Raw genomic sequence first — 18,964 nt, 5'->3', positions numbered from 1 at the left:
AGTGTTTATAAATTTTTTTTTACATTTTAGATGGATTGGAAGCAAGATGAACCTTTTAAAATGTTATGCTTATTTATATAGAAAGAAACTCCTTATAATTTTTATGCAGAAGCAAGAGGGCATTAGTAGCAATGGTTGTGTTTTGAAGGTTTTTGCCCTGCCAGAGTGGCCGTGGATTGAAAAGTTAAAGGGCCGTTGGTTTGCTAGCGGTATCCAACCAAAGTATAGACTTGAAGAAAATTTGCATAATTAAATTTTTGGAACCTTTTTTTCCTTTGTTTCCTTCTTTTTTAGAGACATTAGAAGAAATGGACAGTGAGTTGCTCAAGTGTGAATTCTGTGGGAAAATGGGATATGCTAATGAATTTTTGCGGTCAAAACGATTCTGCACTATGTCATGTGCCAAAAGGTATTTCTGTGCTCTTGAATTTCCCAAAGGACAGATAAATAGCCATTGCAGCAAAACCAAAAAACCCTTGAATAGCTTACCAAGGATAACTATAGATATTTCAATATGTAATATTATGGAAGAAACCTAGATATTATTATATAGAAGAATAATACAAATAGGCAGTATCTGGAGCCACCTAGTATTTAGTTAATTAGATTTTGCTTTGTGAAAATTACATATTGATAATACTTAAAATCAATTGTACAGTATAATCTAATATTAAAGTAGTAATCTCCTGATGGTAAGAATATATTTAGGAGAATCCCTCCAATGAAATCATCACGATATTATATAATACTAGTCCTTAAAGTATCAAAAACAGTATTTGTTTTATCAACTGTTTTATCATTATTGAAATACTTTGATTTACTTTGTGTTGTTTTAAAATGTTTTCATTTGTTTGAGTCATATCCTATTTATTTTAGATTTCTTATGGGACAGCTGTAGCATAAATTCCCCACACTGTTAACATTATCAGACAGCAAAATACTTGTCTTTTCTGAATTAGTATTTTCAATAGTCATTATTATAGATAAGTATTATTATTATTATTTTTTTTTTGATACAGAGTCTCACTCTGTCGCCCAGGCTGGAGTGCAGTGGTGCCGTCTTGGCTCACTGCAACCTCCACCACCTGGGTTCAAGAGATTCTCCTGCCTCAGCCTCCTGAGTAGCTGGGATTACAGGCACCTGCCACCATGCCCAGCTAATTTTTGTATTTTTAATAGAGATGGAGTTTCACCATGTTCGCCAGGCTGGTCTCAAATTCCTGACCTCAGGTGATCTGCCTGCCTCGGCCTCCCAAAGTGCTGGGATTACATGTGTGAGCCACCACGCCTGGCTGATAAATAGTATTAATAACAAAATAAATGTTTAGTCTCTTCATTAATCGTATAATTCCCAAGTTTGGTTTATGTTAAAAAAGAACCCCACCCTAATTCTAATAATAAATCCTAGTAATACAGATACTTACCACTAAAGTTGAAGTGTGTGCACACTATTTTGAAATTGGTTCTCTGTTCAAAAAGGTAATTATTCTCTCAAAGGATTTAAGATCTTCAATAGGATGACTATAGCTTGTACTATATTTCAAAATAGGTAGAAGAGAATTGGAATGGTTCTAGCATGAAGAAAAGACAAATGTTTAAGGTGTGGATATCCCAAGTACACTGATTTGATCGTTACAGATTATATGAATGTATTAAATTATCACACATACCCTTAAACTATGTACATCTATTATGCATCCATAAAAACTAAATAACCTTAACCTCATGAAAAAAATTAATATAATTGTGTACATCTAGGGAATTTCTTACTTGAACATTTTATTTTGTATAGGTTATTTCCAAAATATACTTAGTAAAACTTAAGTTAAATAATAGAAGTGTTTTCCTCCAAAATTGGGTTCATTGTTTTGGTTGTCAATCTGTTTTTCAAATATGCTTTGATGTTACTGATAAATCAATAATCAAATTATGTAACTCATCTTTTAACTTGAATTTTCTAGTTTGCATATACCACAAGAAAGAAGAATAGTTATCTGATTCTAAGTGATTTAAAAACTTGGGGAAAGGACTCCCTTTCACAATATTTTAAACTTCTCGACTAGTTAAAAATATTTGAGAACACTTAATGCTGCCATCAGTCTTCTCTCAGAGATGATGGCTGAGCTGTCACATTAGTATCCTTTCGATGAACCTCTTTAGCAGGGTAGGGGCCCTAACAGGGAAATGTGGATGAGAGAGGGTAGATTAGGTCAGGGAGGAACCATTGCCATTTACATGTCTGCCTAGCTGTCTTGGAAAGCTAAATATTTATGGACAAAATATCAAGTATAAAGCTAGCCTGTCTTTTCTATTCTTTTCTTAACGGATAAAGAAGTTTTGTCAGTTGATATAAATGGAAATCAGAAACCTACATTGCTGAGCCCACAGATGAGCACATTATGAACACAGCAGGATCTTGAATTGTTTTAGGGTAAAATGAATCGGCTCTCAAACATTTTTATGGGAAAAATAGCATATTCATTATCATAGTACTTTTTATTTCCACCTCTTGATATCTTTATAATATGTAAGTGAGGAGAATTTGTTTTGGTGTCAGCATACTGGTTCTGGAATAGGTAGCAATAGCAAAGTTAATTGGGATTTATTCTTGTAACTTTCTTGGAGCAAAGGAATTTTGAAGGGTGGGTGTGGTGGCACATGCCTGTAATCCCAGCACTTTGGGAGGCTGAGGTGGGAAGATTGCTTGAGCCCAGGAATTTGAGACCAACCTGGGCAAGACAGTGAGACCCCCCCATCTCTACAAAACAGATTTTTGAGAATAAGTTACCAAGGCAGTTTCATATATGTAAAAATGAAACTGCATATATTTTTCCTAGCCTTTGCATAGTTTTTCAGAAATTTGTTTCTTAGATCATTTCTTCTCACTCTTCTTTCTAGGGAAAGGTTGGCAAGCTCACCCAGGCCAAGTCTTTCCCATTGTTCATTTTTTTGTATGGGCTCATGAGCTAAGGATGATATTGAAATTTTTAGTTTGTTGGGAAAAAAAATCAAACTAATATTTTGTGATACATGAAAATTATGTGAAATTCAAATTTTACTGTTATTGTTACTGAAAGTTTTACTAGAACACAACCATGCTTATTCAGTATTTTCTGTTTATTTTTTATTTTTTTAATTTATTGTTTTGAGTCAGGGTCTGGCTCTGTCACCTATGCTGGAGTGCAGTGGCGCTATCACAGCTCGCTACAACCTTGGCCTCCTGGGCTCAAGCCATCCACCCACCTTAGCCTTCTAAGTAGCTGGGACTACAGGTGTGTGCCAGCACACCTGGCTAGTTTTTGTATTTTTGGTAGAGATGGGTTTTCACCGTGTTGGCCTTGAACTGGTCTTGCCATTTACTGGTCTTGAATTCTGGAGCTTAAGTAATCCACCCAGCTTGGCTTCCCAAAGTGCTGGGATTACAGGTGTGAGCCACTGTGCCTGGCTCAATATTTTCAATGACTGCTTTCACACTACAATGGCAGAGGTGGGTAGTTGTGACGGAAACTTATATGGCCCATGAAACTTAAAATATTTACCATCTAGTCCTTTGTAGAAAAAGTTCGCCAGTCCTGGTTCCAGGGCTTTAGGATACTTTAAAAGACATATGATTCTTTTAAGCTGTCATCATGTCTTATAAAGATCTATGTTCAAAAATACTAGGCAGTCTATTGTGATAAAAGAAAATCTTTCATTAAAGAGTTATATACTTCTGAATTTTCTGAATAGTGAGAGCAGTGATTCCTTGTGTAACTTTAAAATCTCCACTTTACATTTTCATTCGTTGATTTTAATAATACTTGAAAAATCTTTTGTTAGCTGCTTGAGATCCTCTCCCTAGTATATTAAACTTTTAAAAATTAATGTCTCTTTGAAAGTTATTACTTAGAAAAATCAGATTTTTACTTAGAAAAATGAATAAACATTTAGATACTACATAACTTCTTTTTCTTTTGGAACCTTCCATTTTTTTTTTTTTTCAACCACCTCCGGTTCACACCATTCTCTCCCCTCAATACTAGGCCACCCACCACCCGGCTTATTTTGTATTTTATAAGACTCCTGACCTCGTGATCCGCCCGCCTCAGCCTCCCAAAGTGCTGGGATTACAAGCGTGAGCCACCGCGCCCGGCCCGGAACCTTCCATTTTTTTTGCTGCTATGAAAATTTGTTATCCTCTGTATTTTGCAGGAAGTTTCCCACTGTCATGCTGTAATCAGGGAAAAATACAATACCTTGTTGTAGATGTCCAGTATTATATTGAGAGATATGATACACACAGAGCCTGTTTTTTGACCTTTAGCATAAGTAAATCCATTGAACAGTATAGTTATTTTATGAGGTCTTACATTCATTAATGATGTATTATGGTATCTACTGATTCACAGTTGCACTTCAAAGTCACAATTAAATACTAAATGGATTGTCCCATATATCATTAAATATTTTTTCTTACTTGAATTTCTTAGGTACAATGTTAGCTGTTCTAAAAAATTTGCACTTAGTCGTTGGAATCGTAAGCCTGATAATCAAAGTCTTGGGCATCGTGGCCGTCGTCCAAGTGGTCCTGATGGGGCAGCGAGAGAACATATCCTTAGGCAGGTCTGTATAAACTTCACTTCAATGTAAAATACCCTTTTCAGAAATGCAAGGAAAGTGCAATGCTGTATTTTGCTTGTACTACATTTTCCAGCTTCCAATTACTTATCCATCTGCAGAAGAAGACTTGGCTTCTCATGAAGATTCTGTGCCATCTGCTATGACAACTCGTCTGCGCAGGCAGAGTGAGCGGGAAAGAGAACGTGAGCTTCGGGATGTGAGAATTCGCAAAATGCCTGAGAACAGTGACTTGCTACCAGTTGCACAAACAGAGCCGTCTATATGGACAGTTGATGATGTCTGGGCCTTCATCCATTCTTTGCCTGGTATGTAATTCATCACTTTGGCCTTAATATTTTTCTTGTGCATTCACACACAGCAATGTTAGATACATCCACACCTTTTGCACAAAAGGGCTAGAGAAGTACTGTGTATATGTATAAATTAAATGGCATTTGTTATTGAAATATGATCTGTTTCCTCTTGCTTATTCCCTCAGCACTACTGGGTATTTTCTCATACCCCCCCAAGTCGATAAAAACTGACTAGTCCTGCTTCTGCTGTGACACCTCAGCCGGTGAAGATATTAAAGGTGCTTTCTTCTCTTCAGTCTGATTTCTCTCGAGAGGTCAGTAGAGAGATTGAATCAGACACTTCTTCCTTTCTGCTCTTCTATTTTTCTATTCTATTTCTCCTTATTTCCTAATTTAACCTTTTAAAAAATGAAGTAAGAGAGACTTTTTTTTTTACATTTTTGAAAGCTAATCAAAACCTTTTAAAATATGGTAAAAATTTGATTTCTTTGAAAAAATCAAGCTAGTTCTTTTAAAAGAAGGTACATTCTTTGATTCTTTGCAATAAATAAACATCAAGAGCCTTTCTCAAATTTTATTTTTCAAATAGCTGAAATTCAATTATATTCATTCTAATATTGAGGGTAACTTTCTTATTTATGTTTTCCTGTTCTCTCATTTTGATACTCTTTCCATCACCTTAAGTCTCTATCTTTTTTCCTTAAAACAACAATAATCTTTTATATCCACTTTCTCCAAGGGGCTGGCTACTAAAGACAGCTGCACCTTTGCTCATGAGACCCACACTAGTTACATATGTTAAGACTATATATATATGTATATATATATTTTTTTAAATCGGTAAATCTTGTCATTCACTTTGACCTTATGCATATGGAAAATGAGGAGACTAAAACAAAAAATTTATTTCCTTTTGGTTTTGTTGCGAATCATATCATTTCTCTTGATACAAGCTTTCTAGAAGAATACATCCTATTTGAACTTGTCTACTAACTTTTTACAGTTTAATAAGCTAGTTAATCAGCTATTGTTGCTAATTAGTCTTTCTCTGATGGCAACTAAAGTCTTGGAAGCATACTTAGAGCTAACATGCTATACAAGAAAATATATTTAGGAATGATAGTTATAAAGAATCTGTCACCCACTTTACCTCATATACAGAATTCTGTGAGATTTTGTTAAATTAGTTTATCAATAGCTTGTTTTAGAAATGCTAAGTTTCAAAAAAATACGGCCGCTTTTAAAGAAAGATGGAATTGTTTAAAGTGGAGATACTTCATGGGAAGATTTTTAAACATGTGCATGTGCCCACGAAAACTTAGGTGTGAGTTAATTGCTGACCACGTGGATTTAGAGTCTGTTTTAAACTGGATGTATTTAGAAGATAGTGGGTCTTCACTGGTTGTGGTTTTAGTATCTAATGAAACCAATTTTAGTTTTTAGACCAGTATAGCTATCTTGAGAATTAACTTTGGCGTCTATGTGGATACCTGGGGCTGGGCTTTGATTCTGTCATCTTCAGAAGTAGTGTCACTCTGCCACGCAGGGCACATGATCTGTTTGTGAGCCTGATTTTTCATTTGGGGGAAGTTTTTCTTTTCCTTTGCAGAGGAGAGTTGGTTTATATCCTGAGGAAAGTAGTTGCCCGAATAATTAGCAAATAATAGATACTGCTGATTCTTCTTTCACTTCTTTTTGTATTTAGGCTAATTTTCCCCAGCATCCATTTGCCATGTGGCTACTTTACCAGAACAAAGGCAAATTCCTTTGTCTCATTCTTGCTTCATTTGAGTTAAAAAAACATAAAACTTAATATTCCTCATAACTTAAAATGCTTGTCTTATTGAGTTCATCTAGACACTTAATTTTGTTGCCAGGTATTTAGAAAACATTATATATCATAAAAAGGACACAGCTATTATATAATTTAGAATTGCTTACTACTGTTTTAGAGTCTGGTTAATATGACTCTTTTCTTTACTTATGAAATGGGAATGTTTCCAAACTGCTTTGACAGGCCAAATAATAAGCTTATTTGTGTGATTAGTTATATCACCTTTCTCGAAGTTTTCTCTGCATAATGCCTATAGTTTAAGGTAATCTTGTACCAGAAAATGCCTTAATGTTCATTTCTTTCTGCTTCTCTGGACTTTGTAAATTTCGTTTTGAGCTTCTTTTAGCTCTCATTAAGCGCTGTTTGTTTTCCCTGAGTAGTTACTCCCAAGCTTTTCTCATAGAATGAATAAGCTTGTAAATTTTGTAATCTCTTTTGTATTTTATTTCTTTCCAGTTGAGATAGGCTTCCTTCCCTCTTTAATCAGGGCATTTATATTTACTCCTCCAGTTTTCTCTTCTCTTTGTATATCATCTTGTTAACCATCCTGTTCAGACTATGTTAGAGCTTGTATGCAGTAGACCAGGATCTCAGAGCTGTTAACAGAATGAAAAATTACCGCCTTCTAATTTTCTCTGCATTAAAAAGTTATCTACAGGAATAATCCTTATTTTCAATTTACTGCAGGTTATCTTCTTTAACCTTTTCTTGCTATGGTGAACTGCCTTTTGCAGAGATCAGTTTGTCCTCTATTGAAGTGTGAATCCACAGTAGATTTGATTTTTCTGTAGGCGTATAAACTAGGAATCATTTTTTAAAACATGACTATTTACTGGTTTTTGTAATATCAGTATTGGGACTTGTTTATTCTGTAGTATTGAATGGCAGGTGATAGCTTTTCACCAACCTTACTGTGGTCAATTTTTGTGCAGGGTGTTTTGTTTTGAGTTTAGCTGGAGAAGTGATGCCAGACACTTGCAAGATGAGTTGGGACCCATGTGCAGAGGTCCTTGCCTGTGCTGAGAGCTGCACTGCACTTGCTTCTGGTGAGGTGAAGCTAGCTCAGCTGACTGGCTGTGTCAGTTGGTGTATGTTTTGTACACATCCCCGGGATCCAGGCATTTTACCAAAGTAGATGTTAATGTCAGAAACTCAGAACTTTATCTCAATATACCTTGAGCACTTAAAATTGTTTTTAAAATATATTTTTCTGTAATGAGTTTCTGGAAGCGTACTTGCTTCCAATTTTTCTAAGTCACTTTTTAAAAAATTTCTATACTGATGCAACTACACTTCTTTTGTGGTTAGCTTAAGAAATTTGTGATCTAAAATGCATTCCTATTGGATCGTGCTAATTCCCAAAACACTTTTTGTTCTTTATTATTTTGCTACTACATTTACTGTTCACCTACAAGAGGATATTTGAAGAGGAATCTCACAATACAGAGGAACAGGAATGTGCTACATATTTTCCTCATGGAGAACTCCTTGTTTCTATTCCCAAATGTAGCTCTTACAGTTCTCATTACTTCTCATTGCTCTTGTTTTCTGAATCTAAGTAAGTCCCACCCTATCTTTCTCTCTCTTCTTTTCTTTCCTGTGTTCTTGTAAGTAAGACTGAAGAGAGAAGAACATTAGTTCTTTCATAAAAAGAAGGATGAAGTCACAACTAGATGCAAGATTAGTCAGTTTTGTCTGCCCAGTTTTGTTGAGAGCTACCTCTGGGAAAAGAAAAGGGGCTTTTCTATGGTGAGTAATCCCATTTCAACTATAGTTTCTTTTATAAGATAAATGGGCAAAAGCATAAGCATTTTGTAGAGGGTATTGAAATGTCAATTTTTCAAAGTCTGAGAAATTATTAAAATAGAAATTGAAAAGCTAGTTGTTATATAGGAAACAGTAAAGATACAAGTGACAGAGGACATGAGAAAAGAAATAAGCAAGAGAAAAAATGGACACACAGCTGTACACAGAAAAAAATGTTTGTATTACGCTTACAGATAGCTCTTCTGTAGCAGATTATATTTTTGTTTATTGTATATTCACTAATTCAGTCCTTATTGACAAATATTACGCATTCAGTACCTATAATGCTTTGTGCTTTGTGCTGGGGTTGTAAGACATCATAATCTTACATAAACAAGAGGATGATACATTTGCAAGTAGAAAGGATAATTGAACTAGCAAAATTGTGGCATCCAAAAGTGTAATGTAACTATTTTCATTTTTCGTTATCTTTTTGTGTTTTCCCTTAGAATGCTGATTTGGATAAAATAGAGAAACTTAAGCTGTCAGTTTTTATGTGTATCCTTAAATTGATCTTAAAATTTTACTGTCTCTCAAGAAAGCTTCCATATTTTTATATTCTCTTGTCTCAGCTACTTAATTCATTACCTTTCCTATTGGTTTCTTTACCCTTAATGGGTAAGTTTATTGAGTAATTTGGATGTGAAAATTTGGTAGACAGTTAAAACATTTGAGTTTCAGGTAGATACTAGCATTGTTACCTGCTAAAGCACCTGGTTTAGACTGAGAGCTAAAATATTGCTTATATGGCAGGAAGTTCGCCAGCAAGCTCGTAATTTCAGTGAGAATTGTTTTCTTAACAAAAGTGGAGACAAGCCCAGTGATATTCAAGTCAAGCAGTGTAATACATTTCAGCAGCATTGCAATAGATTGTTAATACAGTCTTGAGAGATTTGATCTGTCCTGAGTGAACAATAAAAATATTTTAAATGTACTTGTCAAGTGAAGGTCATAAATTAGGATAAGGTACAAATGATAATGCAAGTGGTACTTACTTGAGAAAATATTTCTAGATTGTTCTTTAAATGACAAAACATATTTTTGTTTCCTCTTTACCTATATGTGAAGGATATATTATACATAGATAAGTTCATGAGGTATAACTAGTTAACCCAAACCTGTTATTTGGCATGCTTTGAGGTAACACCATAGTCCTTTTTGTGAAGGAAGTATTATATCTAGACTTCCCTCTTATGAATTATTTCTATAACATTATTTTAGAGCAAGAATTCCAAGCAAATTGCTTTACCTGGATTTTGAATTCTTATTTTCAGAATGCAAATACTCTATTCTTCAAGAGTGAATTCAAGACTACCATAAATAAATTTCATTTGTTTCTCAGCTTGTATTTCAGATTCTCAGACCCAGTGAGCACATAACTGTGACTGTTAGGAGTAATGTCTAATTGTTGTATATTTAATTCTAACTTCTGTCCTCTGGTCAAATTCCAGGCTGCCAGGATATCGCAGATGAATTCAGAGCACAGGAGATTGATGGACAGGCCCTTCTCTTGCTAAAAGAAGACCATCTCATGAGTGCAATGAATATCAAGCTAGGCCCAGCCCTGAAGATCTGTGCACGCATCAACTCTCTGAAGGAATCTTAACAGGAACGTGAAGCCTTGATAAAACAGCAGTTTTACTCTTCTCACACATACTTGTAAGGTAAAGGCCTAACTTGGTCTAGAATATGACACTTACTGTGGTGGATAGCCAAGCACATTGGGATCTCCACGTCGAATACTGACATTTCTTCTACAGGTATAATAATTCATCATACATTTTCATAATTAACAAACATTGGTAAAATTAATTTTACAGGTTACATGAAGCATTGAAAGACTTGTTATAGAGGGCCATGATATTTTTCAAAGAAATGTGTTATACTAGATAATTTTTTTAAAGGTGATGTTTATCATTAATATAAAGAATCCTTTTAAAAGTAATTTAATGATTTACATTTCTCCTCTTTTGATTCGATTTTCTTACACATTTTTTCTACCCTATTAGTTTTCTAAAGGTTGTCATGAGAGGTATGTTATGGAATAATTTAGTAGTCCAGTGACAGAATCATATGAAATCAGTGTACATTTTAAAAATCATGTCTTTTAGACATATGCTTTATCTATAAAAAAGGAATTGTGTTCTAGTATGAACAATACTGATCTGGAAGTGAGAAGAGTTAGTTTCTATTCCAAACTTGACCAAGAATTTGACTGAGAAAGTTTTCCTCTCAGTTTTTGTACATTTATTTAGAGCAGTGGTTCTCAGTGGAGGTCAGTTTTGATCGCCAGGGGACATCTGGCAATGTTGAGACATTTTGGTTGTCACAGCTTGGGAGTGGGTTCAGGGGAGGGTTGCTACTGGTGTCTAGTAGGTAGAAGCCAGAGATGTTTCTAAATATCTTACAATGCACAGGACAGCACCCCTCCACTATAAAGAATTATTGGTTCAAAAATGTCGGTACTGCCAAGGTTGAGAAACTCTGATATAGAAGGAGTGATAAATATTGTTTTCACCCAAAGGAATACTTTTAAAGGATGGAGCATACTAAACATATATGATGGAAGTATTATTCAGATAACATTAATATTCTGCTGAATAATTTTTTCTAGTTTAATCATACTAGAAAAAGAAAAAAAGATCTACAAATTGTCCTATAAAATAAGGACTTAACATGCAAATAATTTAACTCTCAGAAAGTACTAATTCATTATGATTATCTTTCATACCTCTGTGCTCCTCTGCACTGATGAAGGCATAATATGATTATACCTATGAACTAGTGCACAGCCTTTTCTGGCAAGAAAATAGTTTGTAGCAGATACGTGGTTGCTCTTTGGATTTTTTTTCTAATGTTGAACACGCTGGGACTAGCTAGAATGCACATTCCTATTTTACCAAACGTTTGCATGCTTCCTGCAAAGCACTTACCAAGTGATTTCTCTTGAATTGTCGGATATAATTTTGTATGTACATGTTTGAGGAAAAAAATGTAAAGCAAAACCTTTTACTGAACAGTGTTCTATAGGATTATGACACTAAAACAGAATTGTTTGTGGAAGCCCTGAAAGCTTTATAGTCCTGGACATCAAAAATTTTATTTGAGATAATGAATGTTTTGTTTTAATCTTTTCTTATATTACCACGATTGAGATATTTTAGTAATTGAAGGAACATACACAGATATTTGGCAGAAGTCGAGTAAGGAGGGGAAAAAAGAAGAGTCCGTGAGTTTCAGTCATTTTCACTGCTCTTTTCAAGAAGATTGTGTTGAGCTAGTAGAAGACTAAAGATGTCACTGAAGACATCACAGATATTATATTTATCTTTTGGCTTTGTGTACATTAGAGAATGTTGATTATTTTTATACAAAAAATACAGCGGGTAATTTTTTTAATCTTTAGATGCCTCTTGTTTGAATGTATGCTTTGTGGAATTCTTTGTGTAGTAATGTTTTTAAAAAAGATGTTTACTGATAGTTACATGTAGGATTAGAATATGTAATATAATATAAGGCTCATATTCCAGACCTACGATAGCTTGTAGTCTATGTTACATATTTCTTTATATCACATTTTTAATCATTGGATTAAAGTTTCAAGGAAAGCTAGGTACTCTGTAATCGGTTTTCATTTATTAGCAGTTACTCATCATGACAGAATTGTCATATGCTTGACTTTTCCCCTCTTCTTGGAATTTCAGAACACAAATACAGGCTAAGCATTAGTAAGAGATGGCCCACAGTATGAGAGAGGGAGGTGCAACGGAAAATCTCGCCTGGGATTAAAACTTTTCATAGATTATCCACGGTTAATACAAAATTTATTATTTGGGGATAGACTCCTCCAGCAATAATGATTACCTCCCATAACTATATTACCTATGGCCTTTAAGGTATCAATTTTGAACTGTGTTGTAGGCTCTCCTTTTATTTATTCTCTTTCCTAATAGCAGCCATTCTGTACTTATTGAAAGCCCCTGTGCCTACTGCTGTCTTAAGTATTCATGAGGGGCTTACAAGAGGGTTGTCTGTTGGAGAGTACCTTATAATCTTAAATCTAGTCCAGATCTCTGTTTTCCCCACTCAAAACATACCCAAAATATGCACTTGCTTTTTTCAAGTGAGTTCTTATTTTAAAATGGCTTGTTTGCTATCACATTGGCACAGCTGTTTCTTCCAAGATGAGTTAATCATTTAATTTCAAAGCTTCAGCTATATATAATGGATATATAGACAACACTGAGCATCCACCTCTCTCCTGAGCTTTAAAGCACAGTTTCAGTATGATATAGGTGGGGAGAGTATAATTGTTTTCATATCCTTTCATACTACTACTAATAGTTTTACGATCTTGACTAGGGAGAGATAATGACAAACAGAAAGGGAACATGGAGGTTCTTCCTACTTTTGCTACCTAAGTTTGCATTTTCTGACTTCCTTGAAGTGTTGCACTCTTTGTCCCATTGGGATAAAAAGCATAAGTTTGAAATTTTGCTTTAAGCCTTGTGTTCCTAGGGAAGTTAAACAACTAAGAGAGCTGATGTGTAAAAATTATTTTTTATATGACATTAATATTCATCAAGCCTTGTGTAGGCATGTGTAAGACACAGCTATGCAGCTTTGAATAGTCAATATAGTATGAGATAGAGTGTTGTCCCAAATCCTCCTGTCACTTTTTAGGTAGCATATTATTTCCCTGATGGTCCTGTTACTTTGCTGTTGAATGCTCTAAACAGAACTTTTTTAAAAGGTGTGGTTTAAGAGCAGTCACCCCGGAGTAGACAAGGTGGAATGGGAAGAGAGAAATGGTAATGCAAAAGCTTGAGCTTGGGAAGAGTCAGAGGAGGAGGCCATCATCCTTGTTAGCTTAGCCTACTTCAACACTGAGCACATTTCTGCACTTTTGAAGTGAAATTCGTGTTTTACTTAGAAGAAATAATTTTCTTTCATTAGGGATCCCAGTTGATTTTTGTTTCCTGGTGTATGAAAATACTTAGAACTATGAAACAAGTATTATTGTGATCATGCCTTTGAATAATTTTTGACATAGCTTATCTTCATATATCAAGTATAAAATTATAATGAGATCTATTCACAAATACAAGTCTTAGATTGAATTGAAATGTGTTACAGTGCCCTGTCTCCCACTGACTTGTTCAGTTAAATGTCTTAAAGTACATTATGTACATCTTCAGGCTTTTGGTACCACAGTGGCACAAGTATGGTAGGGACGCAATATAGTCTTAGGCTACATGCCTATATTAAGTGTGTATAAACAATTTTTGAGAGAATACACTATTATAGATGTATGTGAGTGATGCTGACCTGACAGCCATATCCAGTGGATGAAACTGACTGGACACACTGTTAAAATGTTTTAAAGATATATTTTCAACCAGAACAGTCTGGTTATAGTTTGTGGTTTTCACCTTGGTGAATTGCAGGAACACATGCAGCCTACTGGCATTGAGCATTAGCTAATAGCATGAAAGGGCCTCATCTCACTACCTCTCTAAGGCCTCTAGCTCCAAGAAAACTGCATGAAAACTTCTTTCTTAGAGAGATCTTTGTCTCAAAATCCTTAGAGAGGATTTTGTATTGGGGCTAACTTTAGGAAGGGAGGCAGCTGGGGCAGGACTTTCTGATACCTGACAGTCATGTTCCAGAGCAACCTTTGGGCAGTGGAAACTGGCCCATCTATGCAAAATGATTGCTCAATCTGTATCTTGTGTACCACATATGTAACTAGCTAGGCCCTAAGGAAGGTTTTCTAGGGGGAAGGATAGGGAAGTGGAGGAGGAGACAAGCAGGAGGAACAAAGCATTCCAGACCCAAGAGGATAGAAGATATTTAGGATAGATATGGCTTTCATCCATAGTTCAAAATAATACATTTTAATTGTTAGATGCCAGTTATAGCAATAAATAGGTCATAGTTTTTATGTCAAGATTTACCTGTAATCAGACTCATTCTTTCACTCTCTATACCCACTGTCTCCATGCTTAGGAGCATGGATATTAATAGTTCCAATGATACATAAGTTAGTGATTTTTGATTTCTGAAAAAGGTGACAACCTTTTATTACAGTTGGAGAATATTTGTCAAAAATTCAAAGGTTGTTGTAATTGAGTTGCCAGAATTACAGAGTTTCCATTTTCAGATACCACAGTTGAATCACCTCTGTAGATTGTTATAAAGAGAGGCATTTTAAGATAGTATTTTATTTGCTGGGTTGTGTCTCAGTCTAAGAATTGGGAAAAGAAGAGCCATAGGTTTCTCTTTCCTAGTCTGGATTTCAGTAAACACAAGCCTACCTCTGCTTCTTTGGTTCACAGCAGTGTGGATCATGAAATGAACTGTTTACCCACATTCATCAATATTGGTATTTTACAGATCTACTTAGAGCATTTAATTTCATCTCAAAGATTGTGGATCCACTTTAGATAAGCACAAATACAGTATTAGGAAAAGTAAATATGCAATCTTACTAAAATTTCAACTTGTTAAGCTGTATATCTTAAAAAAAATTATTTGGGGCTGGGCATAGTGGCTCACACCTGTAATCCCAGCACTTTGGGAGGCTGAGATGGGTAGATCACCTGAGGTCAGGAGTTCGAGACCAGCCTGACCAATATGGTGAAACCCCATCTCTACTAAAAACACAAAAATTAGCTGGGCGGGGTGGCTGTAATCCCAGCTACTGTAATCCCTGTAATCCCAGCTACTTGGGAGGCTGAGACAGGAGAATTGCTTGAACCCAAGTGGCGGAGGTTGCAGTGAGCTGAGATCGCACCCCTGCACTCCAGCCTGGGTGACAGAGCGAGACTCCGTCTCAAAAACAAAACAAAACAAAACAAAACAAAAAATTATTTGGGAAGATAGGTCCTCTTTTGTTAGAAGTTCATAAAATGTATCCTTATATAGTTTTGTTCACAGTAGTTATATTAGCTTTCTTCAAATAAAAAAAGTTTAAAATTAGATTACCTTCTTTGGAAAAAATTTCCTAAATTTTTAAGAATTTTCAAAGTTTTACATATTAGTTCTTAGAATCTAATCCATTTTAAAATTGTACTATGAGAAAGCTTTTTTTTGAAAGTTGTAAAGCGTTAATACAAATAATACAAATATAATTATTACCATCACATTCCAGAGAATATGGCTTTTTCTAAACTTTCAATTTAGAAAGCATACATTAAGGGAGAATCTCTGCCCTCCTTTTCAGCTCTGAAGATCAGCTTTTCTACTCAGACACATGCACACACCCCTTCCAAGTGTCATGTTTATGGGAACGTTTGGGAAATGTTTTCCAGATGTTTTATTTTTTCCCTTTTATAGATTGTTGACATTTAATTTTATTTAAAGATGACAATTTTAATCAGAAATGTTAGAGAAGAGGTACAACATAATGAGGTTCTAGCTAGCTTTATACTTTTGAAAAATATTTTTGTTTCTACTGCTTTTTACAAGTACTAGTCCTCTCAGTGATACTGGTGGTGTTCAGTATGAATCCATAGAAAGAAAACAAAATGTGTTGTTTAAAAGAAGCAGAGTAATGAATGAATTTCAGTTTTGAAAAAACCAATATAATTTGAAAACACTGTTATACTAACATGGCAAGGTGTTAATTAAATATAAGAGTAAGGTAGTGAGTTCTTTTAGAGCACCTGTTGAAATTTACTCCAGTAATCATCTTAAGGATTGATAGTCACCATCATTTATTGGCCTAAAAGTTATATTTCATGGAATATTATCAGTGTTAAATCCAAGCTTTGTGGAGCTTTAACTGACGGTGATGAAAAAGTTGGTGTTTATGAGAGAGTGGTGGGGTGTCTAGTCATTAGTGAAGTTAAACATCAACCTGTTTTAGAAATAATTTTTTAGTCTTGCCTCAAGTAAACCAGAAGTGTCTAGTGTTTAAATCTTTATTTAGGATGCTTCTCTTAAAAGTATTTTTTGTTTTGGGTAGTATTAAATAATCAGTAAATAATCTATTTCAGTAGTAAATAATAGATGAATTATGATGATGAGTGAGGATTAACACACTGGTCTGGAGACTGGGGTTTTATTTCAGTGGGTTAGCTGTTTGTGACATGTTGGGCAATTACTCAGCTTTTTTAACAGCTTCCAGATACGCAATATGGTGCCTGCACTACTCAAAAGTTGATTTTGGTTTAATTCATCTGTAAGGTACCTCCCAGCTCTAAAACTATGATTCTAGGCTGTGTAATGGGATTGCTCTTACTTTATTCTCTTTCCCTTTTTAAGGGTTCATTTTATACTTAATGAGCATCCATTTCTTGGGTCACCTACAGTCTTTGTTCTCCTAAGGATTAAAATAGAAAATTCATACATAACAAGCAAATGAGGACATTTTCGTAAATGCTCCTTATTGGTTAACCACTGAATATATGAACACATATGAATATTGTCATTCATGTACTTACATTCATTTAGCAAACCATTTGAACACTTACATGTGCAGTGTTTGGTGAACATGATATGAGGAACTAGTAATAAGTAAAATCTTCCCCCCAAAATTCATTGTGGCTTAAATGATTATGAACATAATCATTACTACTTAATATACTGAGAGGGAATCTTAATAAACTTGGAACTGGGAGGGAATATTTGTATGCATTGGGTAAAGGGTTAGGCTAGATGACATCTAAGGGGTCTGAGTGAATCATATCATAATTTTTATAACACATTTCACATACTAAACATCAGTTGGCCCCATACCTGATTAAGTTACAAAATTTAGGAGACTTGACATTAAGGACTTACAGGTTGAGACAGCCCGTATTTCACAGCATTATTTTGACACTTGAATCTGTTCCAGAGTTGTTGCTATACAAGGCATGTGGCAGAACAAAAAAAAAAAGCTGGTGTTGATATAAGAGCTTTTTGCCCAGTATCGACAGTGTAGCAACTTTTTTTTTTTTTTGAGATGGGGTCGCTCTGTCGCCCAGGCTGGAGTACAGTGGTGCGATCTCAGCTCACTGCAACCTCCACCTCCCGGGTTCAAGTGATTGTCTTGCCTCAGCCTTCCAAGTAGCTGGAATTACAGGTGCCCGCCACTACACCTGGCTAATTTTTGTATTTTTAGTAGAGACGGGGCTTCACCATGCTGGCCAGGCTGGTCTGGAACTCTTGACCTCAAGTGATCCACCTGCCTCGGCCTCCCTAAATGCTAGGATTACAGGCATGAGCCACCACGCCCATCCGACAGTGTAGCAACTTTCTAAAACTGAAAAATCTCAAAGGAGATCATTGGAACTGACTTGTTCATTTATTTTTTGTTTTTAAATTAAGAAAGATTACACAAAATAAATGTTACTGTATTTTAAGCTATTACAAATATCCACCTTTTAAAGATATGTAAGAATCAGTAATATTCTAGAAAGCACATATATAGTAAAAGGGCATCCTTTACATGCAGAATGGGTAAACATGAAACAGTTCCATGCTTGAATTGGTAAGTATCTAGGGGATAAACATTGAATGGGAGAATCATTTATTGGGTTAAGGTCCCTTCCTTGTCACTCTGGGATGCTGTGAATCACATTGTAATTCCTGTTGACACAGCTTTACATGTTAACATCAGTTGATACTAACATTCTCCATAAAGATATAGAATGAAAATATCTATTAAAAATAGTTTATCATTGTTTCAGCTTTTTTGTTTTGTTTGTTTTGAGACAGTCTCACTCTGTCACCCAGGCTTGAGTGCAGTGGTGCGATCTCAGCTCAATGCAACCTCCGCCTCCCAGGTTCAAGCGATTCTCCCACCTTGGCCTCCCAAGTAGCTGGGATTACTGGCATGCACCACTATGCCTGGCCAGTTTTTTGTATTTTTATTAGAGACGGGGTTTCACCATGTTGGCCAGGCTGGACTCGAACTCCTGACCTCCAGTGATCTACCCACCTCAGCCGCCCAAAGTGCCGGGATTATAGGCATGAGCCACTGCGCCTAGCCTGTTGCAGCTTTTTAAAGCAGGCAAATATCCAAATAAAGTGTTGGGTTAGAATCTATATTAGAATCTTTCAAACTAATTGAAAACAGGAAGACTATCATCTAAGTAGCCAGATAATCTGGGTTTCCAAAAGTTATTCCATGGTACTGGTTTAAAAAATACTTTTCAAGTGTTTTAATTTTTAAAGTGTAACTAATTTTTCAAATATGTTATGCTGTTAAAATATGTATTCCATAAGTACTTTTTGTATATGTATTCTTAAATTTTAAAAAGTCAACTGAATGTGCATTTATATGATATAATTTTGGATATAGACAAATGTGATATAATTTTGGATATAGACATTTAAACCAGATTCCCAGTCCTCTCCTTCAAAAGCTTGGTCTTTTTGTCAGGTTTGTTACATATATACCATGTTCCATGTTGATTCTGCA

At 35.2% G+C, this 18,964-nt stretch overlaps 1 protein-coding gene across 12 annotated transcripts in view; it reads left to right on the top strand.

Annotated features, from left to right (window-relative positions):
- Positions 1 to 18,964, top strand: part of PHC3 (polyhomeotic homolog 3) — a 97,601-nt gene that overhangs the window by 75,385 nt on the left and 3,252 nt on the right. For 9 of the 12 annotated variants that reach the window (XM_058427011.1, XM_058427014.1, XM_032173984.2 and 6 more), the window contains 4 exons: positions 295 to 409; positions 4,470 to 4,602; positions 4,694 to 4,925; positions 10,005 to 18,912. In XM_058427011.1, coding sequence (XP_058282994.1) covers positions 295 to 409; positions 4,470 to 4,602; positions 4,694 to 4,925; positions 10,005 to 10,159 — 635 coding nt within the window. In that variant the 3' untranslated portion in view covers positions 10,160 to 18,912. Of the gene's footprint in view, positions 1 to 294; positions 410 to 4,469; positions 4,603 to 4,693; positions 4,926 to 5,098; positions 5,228 to 10,004; positions 18,913 to 18,964 lie in introns of those variants that run through there. The other 3 variants (XR_004251451.2, XR_009209502.1, XM_058427015.1) reach the window with 3 other exon arrangements.

Source organism: Hylobates moloch, unplaced genomic scaffold (genome assembly GCF_009828535.3).
Source record: "Hylobates moloch isolate HMO894 unplaced genomic scaffold, HMol_V3 SCAFFOLD_13, whole genome shotgun sequence".
NCBI classification, from domain to species: domain Eukaryota; kingdom Metazoa; phylum Chordata; class Mammalia; order Primates; family Hylobatidae; genus Hylobates; species Hylobates moloch.
Note: the sequence above shows the minus strand (reverse complement) of the source record. Positions and strands in the feature narration are given on the sequence as shown.